At 31.9% G+C, this 7,454-nt stretch overlaps 1 protein-coding gene across 1 annotated transcript; it reads right to left on the bottom strand.

Annotated features, from left to right (window-relative positions):
- Nucleotides 1-5,271: 5,271 nt before the first annotated feature.
- LOC120118745 (CBL-interacting protein kinase 2-like) lies at nucleotides 5,272-6,851 on the bottom strand. The gene has a single exon (XM_039138738.1). The coding sequence runs from the start codon at nucleotides 6,602-6,604 to the stop codon at nucleotides 5,339-5,341; it is 1,266 nt and encodes a 421-aa protein (XP_038994669.1). The 5' UTR covers nucleotides 6,605-6,851; the 3' UTR covers nucleotides 5,272-5,338.
- Nucleotides 6,852-7,454: the final 603 nt, after the last annotated feature.

The raw sequence follows: 7,454 nt of genomic DNA, 5'->3' as shown, positions 1-7,454 counted from the left end.
GGCTTCACTAGTCAATACCGTTTTTATGATTTCCTTTCTTTCGATCGAATCTTGACTTAATAATCACTCCAAAATTTGTTCATGTTCGATATCTACATAATTATACATTAATCATATCAGTATCCCATTGATATACTCTAATCTATCATTTCATTTCTTAGACCAAAAGTAATGTCTATTTCAATTTCCCCTTGAAGTTCATCGATGCATCCTACCGTTTATCGATGCATCCCTTAATGTAGATACACTCTGAACAATTCTGGAAATTTACTCTTGATGCATCGGTGCACATTGAATGTGCATTGATGCACTTAGCCCAGAATTCATTTTTAAGCCCGAAAATCTAATCAATTCAACTCAAATGCTTCATCTTTCATCCCCTTTCATGATCTCAACTCATATACACATGTTTAAACTCATTTATGTTCATTCACCTCTTCTTGAACCTTAATATTCTTTCCTCTTTATTAACTTCCAGAATCATACCATATTTTCAACATGTTTTAAAACTCATTTTATCACTTCATATCTCTTAATTTAACCCTTGACAAGTCAAATTCAACTTCAAAATCTATTAACTCCTTCTATTTCACTAATTCACTTAAAAACTCTTCATATTTAATCCTTCATAACTCATCCATTTTGAAGTTTCAACCTACTTTAATCTCTAAATAATCTTTCTTAGCATCCCAAGAATCAAAACTAAACTTAAAACTCAAGAATTAACCAACTGAAATTAAACTTACCTTTTCCATGGAGCTTACGGGAAGAGAAGAGGAAGGAGATAACCCAAGCTCCAGGCTTTTCTTTTCTTCTCACCCTTTCCACGTGTTTTATAACTTTAAAAGAAAGATAAAAATCTTTCTGGTCAAATGACCCTTTTACCCTTTATTTCCTTTAATAATTACTAAATAACTTTCATCATATATTTCCAATAATCATTGAACTATTTCATTCTTTTACTTTAGTCACCACATTCTAAAACTTTACAATTTAGTAACTAACCCGGTATTGTGGATGTTACAATATGGCTCATATCTTTCTCATGCAATCACATAGTTCGGTTTCACATATGTTCATATATATACAGCACATAGCACATATTTCTTATATCATTATATACAAAAACATGTTTCCATTTAGCACCATAAACTAACTAGTATGCACTCACCTTGGCCTCACTACGTTCTAATCTACTTTTATGATTTTCCTGTCTTTCGATCGAATCTTAACTTGATAATCGTTCCGGAACTTGTTCTTGCTCGATATCTATATAATCATACATTGATACATATCAGTATCCAATTGATGTATTCTTATATATCATTTCTTAGACCAAAAGAAAGGTATAATTCTATTTTCCCCTTGAAGTGCATCGATACATTCGACAGTGTATCGATGCACTCTTTAACATGTGCATCGATGCACTACCCATGCATCGATACACAAATCACCTTTGATGTTTTCATTTTAAGGGGGTGCATCGATGCACTAATTGCATTCGATGTTCATTTATTTGAGAATGCATAGATGCACATTGAAGGTGCATCGATGTACACAACCCAGAAATTCCATTTTGAGCCCGAAAATTCTTACTTTGTCCTCAAATTCTACTTATTAACCCCTTCTTATACCATAAAACTTATCTATACATATATAAACCTTCTTATAACATTATAACACTTCACTATCCCTCATAATTCACCATAATTCTTGAATCAAAGAATTTCATCAAATTTTCCATGTGTTCTTAATTCAATTATATCACCTCTAACTTCTTAACTAACCCTTTGACAAGTCAAATTTAACCTCCAACTTCAATTACTAACTTTTTTCCAAGATTTCAATTTGAAACCTCTTATTTTCAATCTCCCATAACTTGATAATCTTTGAGTTTTTAATCCATCTTAAGCTTTCCTTAATCTTTTCCATCACTCTAAGAATCAAAACCAACTTTAAAAAAAAGAATTAATCAACTTGGAACCAACGTACATTTGCCATTGAGCTTACGAGAAGAGAAGAGAAGAAGAAGGTTGAACCAACGTCTCCAGACTTTTTTATTTTCTTTCCTCCATTTCCACATGCCATCTCCTATATAAAGGAGAAATAAAAATCTTTCTTATGAAATTACAATTATACCCTTCAAAATTTCCACAAATACCATTTAATATAACACTGAAATTTTTCTATTTAAGTCCTTGAACTTTTAACTTATTTTAAAATTGAGCACAAAGTTTCTAAAAATTCTATTTAAGTCACTAACCCCAATTTTGGGATATTACACAGGTTTTGGGGCATTACACATAATATATAATGTATTATTGTTGTTGTTGTTGTTGTCTGATTTGATCCTTGCGTGTTGTTTAATTTAGTCTATTTTATATTAATTTCATCTTCACATTTCATAATTGTTTCGATTTGATCCTTATATGTTGTTTAATTTATTTAAATTTCAGTTTATAATTTCATGTTTGTTCAAGTTAGGCCTTAAAACTATATTTTATCAAAATTGACCCATAATTATTTCTATTTAGAAATTTACTCCAAATTTTATATAATTACAATTCAACGTTCATTAAAGGTAGAAAATAATTCACCAAAAAATACATGACTTAAAATCCATCAACCCGATAAGATCTAACCTGAACTTTATCTGTCAATGATGTGACATGATCTGAACGAGAGCCAACATGAAGCCCAATTACATGAAGTTCAATCACATAAATTAACTTGATATTTAATTGATTTTGACCAAAACCGTTTTGACCTAAATTGATATTAATATGAATTGAAATTAACCTAAACTCAAATTAAATCTGATTTCAAATCAACCTGAAAATGATCCGAACTGAATTGACCTGAACTTGACTTGATTCGAGTCGAACCATTAAATTAACTTGACATAACACATATATGATTTGACTTAACCTGATATGATCTGACCTAAAACTTGAATGACTACATGATTTCACATCCTAATCTCTCTATTCTTTCTCGTTTTTATCTCTAAACTTTCCTTCTCATATAATTCACTCTTATTCACTCTTTGCTCTCTTCGTACACTTACAACAATAATAACTCACCCTATTTATAGATTTTAATGATCATTGTATTATTGACACATCAATATCATAACCATGTTAATCTTATAAATACCTAGATTCATATTATAGATAATTTTATATATAATATTAAATATTATAAATATTTGAAAATTGAGATATTAAGTATCATTAATATTATTTTATATTCATATATTAAATAATTACTAAAATTATTTAAAAGGAGAGAAATTGTGCATGTTTTAGTAACTCTTCTTAAGGCAAAGATCTCAAAATTGAAACATGAGAGGTATTATTTCTCATAAAATGATTGAAAATATCATTAGAGATAGAATAATTATGAATTGTTTTCATGGATCAAGACGAAGGATTGATTTAAATTGATTATCCGTTTATTTAGGCCTGTAAACGAACCGAACGCAGGTATGTTCATGTTCGTTCATTTAATAAATAAACGAACAAATTTTTTTTGTTCATGTTCGTTCATTAAGGAATATAGCTTGTTCATGTTCGTTCATTTAAATGAACATAAACGAACGTAAACGAACACAAACGAACGAACACAAACGAACATAATAAATGAACATAAACGAACATAAAGGAACACAATAAACGAACAACACAAACACAAAAAAAAAACTTAATCGAACACAACAAATGAATGTAAAAAAAGTAAACAACAAGAATAACATCTTAAAATTCATTAATATAACCTGCAACTTTAGAGTTAATTTGTTCGAATATGAAAAAAAACATACATAAATCATAAATAAGTTATATGAACATAATAAAGTCTTAAAGTTAATTTGTTCAACAAAACAATCTTCTTGAAATCCAAACAACTTCAATAATTTTTGTAACATATTCAACTTGCCCTCTGTTCGAACATAAATGAACAAACATAAACAAACATATAATCGAACGTTCACGAACGTAAATGAACGAACAAGCCCTTTATTCGTGTTCGTTCATTTAATTAAACGAACACAAAATCTTATTCATGTTTGTTCATTTAATAAATAAACGAACATAAACAAACTTCCCGCTGCACGGTTCATGAACGGTTCACTGAACGTTCAGTTCATTTACATGCCTACGTTTATTCTTTGCAGTGAAAGAACCAGTAATCACGATCTAGACACCCGGATTTGCCGTCACAGGAAACAATATGAATTTGCCTGCGATCAAAGTAGGAAATACTTTCTTTTTAATACGGAGTAAGTATAAAGATAATTTACAACCGTTTAACATTAAACGTTTACACTATTGATATTCCCGATGCTCGAATCGATCTTAAAGAATAACAACAACCCATTTACCATTAAGGTCCCTTGATTTGTATCTCATCAGACAACTTAAATATGTTTCATTAGGATATTATTTTTTTCACAAATAAAAACAGTTAATTTTATTATAAAATATTCAAAATAATGATAAAAATTTATAAACTAAATTCGAAAATTAAATACATAATTAAAATATCTTCTTATAATCATTAAGATAAAAAAATTAACTACTTAACATCGTATAAGAATCATAAGAGAAAAAGTGAAAAAACTCGTCGCAAAAAAGCTCAAACAATACGTATAATATTATTTTTAATTTTAACAACACACACATATATATAATCAAAGTAGCATTCAACCACCATTGTTTTAATATTAACAAAACTTTTATATATATGTATTATTTATAAAAATATTATCTATAACTTGTTCTTAAAAATTAAAATATTATTTCTATAAATTTTATTTATAATTTATTCTTAAAATAAAATATTATTTATAAAAAATAAACAATAAAACTGTTGAGCTAAGGTCCTTGATAGGTTTTATATTAAAGAAAAATCACGAATTCAGCTATTCCTGACCTTTCATCTCTAAAATATTTTTATTCTCTGAATTAATGACTTTCTTATTGGTTGGTTCATTGTTACTCTTTTTGTAAATAACTTGATATGGATTCTCCAACAATTCTGGAAAACAGGGAAGGTGGACGTTTGATAGCACCAGAAGAGGCAATCAATTGAACTGATGATGTAGTGAAGATGGACATGGTGGTCGATGAGAAGATGAGGTTGTTCAAGATAGCTCCCTTGGCTCTTGGTGTTTAGTCTTATATCATAATAACTTAAACTCAAGTCCATTGATGAGAAAATAATTTTAAAAGAAAAAACATCATTAACAAAAAGGGAAGTAAACACACCCAACTTTGAATTGCCAAACAATGATTGGACAAAGATGAACATTAAATTCTGCAAATAAACTTGAATACGGTTAGGACGCCTGACCTTGCCAAGCCCAGACAATGTCCTTCAGAGCTGGTCTAACATCCTGTTTTAATCTCTTTTGAAACTCCAATGTGTCACCACTGGATTTCCTCAGCTCTACCAAGTGGAAAGACGGTGTAAACTCGAATATCTCTGCCTCGATAGCCAATGTTCCTCTTCGACCTTCACCCGGTCCTTCCATTTTCATCACCCCATCATGCTTCTCAACTCTCAACTTCAAGTTCTGAGCAATGTCCTCTAGTTTAGATGTTATGGCAGAGAACGGATGCGTTGAAGTAAATTGAACTTCCTTCTTTTCTTCATTTTCTACAAATAGTCCGGACAAATCTAGCCCGCTTGATAGAGAAATAATGTCAAAGGCATTCAAATTAGTGACTTCAAATGCGTTGTAGTTAGTCTCACAACTAAAAACTGCATCAATATCAACTGGTTTCGAGTTAATAAATCCCTTTCTGAACCACGGATTTGTCATTATTTTTGCGATTGAAATCCTAGATTTAGGATTCGGGGTGAGGATTCTTGACAGCAGTTTGGTGACTTCAGGTGAAAACCAGTTAGGAAATTTGTAGTCCGCCTTGCATATTTTCCTGTAGATTGATATTAGACTGGTATCATGAAATGGAAGATATCCAGCCAGCATAACATAGAGGATCACCCCACATGACCAGATATCAGCTTTGGCTCCATCGTAACCCTTGCCGTTTAAAACCTCAGGAGCTACATAGGCAGGGGTTCCACAAGCTGTGTGGAGTAACCCATCTTTATGCTTACACTCGGCAAGGGCACTCAAACCGAAATCCGATACTTTAAGAATCCCATTTTCATCAAGGAGTATGTTTTCGAGCTTCAAATCCCGATGATAAACACCTCGGCTGTGGCAAAAATCAACAGCACTGATGAGTTGTTGGAAATACTTCCTTGCCAAGTCTTCTCTCAACTTCCCTTTTGATAACTTGTTGAAGAGCTCACCACCTTTGGCATATTCCATAACAAAGTAAATCTTGGTCTTGCTAGCCATCATCTCATAAAGCTCCAAGATATTGGCGTGTTTAACCAGGCACATGCCCGATATCTCCCTCTTTGTTTGATCGATCATCCCTGCTTTCAAAACCTTCTCCTTGTCAATGACCTTAACTGCCACACTCTTGCTGGTTTCGATGTTCCTTGCATGGTAAACTTTGGCAAAGTTTCCTTGTCCTAAAAATCTTCCGACCTCGTACTTTTTCATCAAAACCTTCCCTCTATTGTCCATTCTAAAGTTCAAATCTTAACACACTCCAATTAAGCTTTATCTCCTGCAGTAATTATGTATATATATATATTATCGTCTGAAGTGCAGGAGTAGCTACTGAGGAACTCGATCGTCTTCAACAAGGTCATCCGTTTAACATGACAGAGATTCCAGTTTCAACTCTATTAAGCATTGGGACACAGGGAATGAACCTGCTGTATGTTGAGCATCCAACGTCATCGAGAATGAATACAGATAATTCAGAACCGGATGCAAGCACATTTTTCTGCATTCCCTGGTTCTGTCTGGATGGTCTCTGGAAGACACAATAAAGAGTCAGGCCCACAACTATTCAATCAGCCAGAAAGCATTACATACTGAATTCATGCGTCAAGTAGATAACTGAAGAGAAAAATCACTATAAATATTAGAACAAATCAAAGATAAAAAAAAATGAATGATGCATCAAATTTCTCAACTATCTTTTGGTAAACAGTAATACCATATCAGCCATCAACACAATATGTTCGATTAAAATTTCACACTTCAGTTATAGATGTCCAGCTTTGAGTCCCGAGTAGGATTGCATTTACTTGTAGGCCTAGAGTTTACGGTGATGAACACAATAACATGTTAAATGACTTAATTAGAGTAGCTATTTTCTCGATACATTTATCGAGGTTGCAAACATAATCAATGTTGTCATGATCAATTACGGTGAATATCGATATTGGAGAGAACCGAATCGCTAAATAACAGCCATAGCCATTAGAATTCATAGCAGAACTATATGGGCCACGTAAACTGCTGAAATCATGGATCATATGGTAGAATAAGGCTGCTGTACTAAAAGAAACTTAGCAGCTGGTCT

This window comes from Hibiscus syriacus, unplaced genomic scaffold (genome assembly GCF_006381635.1).
Source record: "Hibiscus syriacus cultivar Baekdansim isolate YM2019G1 unplaced genomic scaffold, ASM638163v2 tig00110328_pilon, whole genome shotgun sequence".
NCBI lineage: Eukaryota > Viridiplantae > Streptophyta > Magnoliopsida > Malvales > Malvaceae > Hibiscus > Hibiscus syriacus.
Note: the sequence above shows the minus strand (reverse complement) of the source record. Positions and strands in the feature narration are given on the sequence as shown.

Bases quoted from the DNA above. Each gene is read 5' to 3' on its own strand.
- LOC120118745 (XM_039138738.1), bottom strand. From the start codon at position 6,604: ATGGACAATAGAGGGAAGGTTTTGATGAAAAAGTACGAGGTCGGAAGA.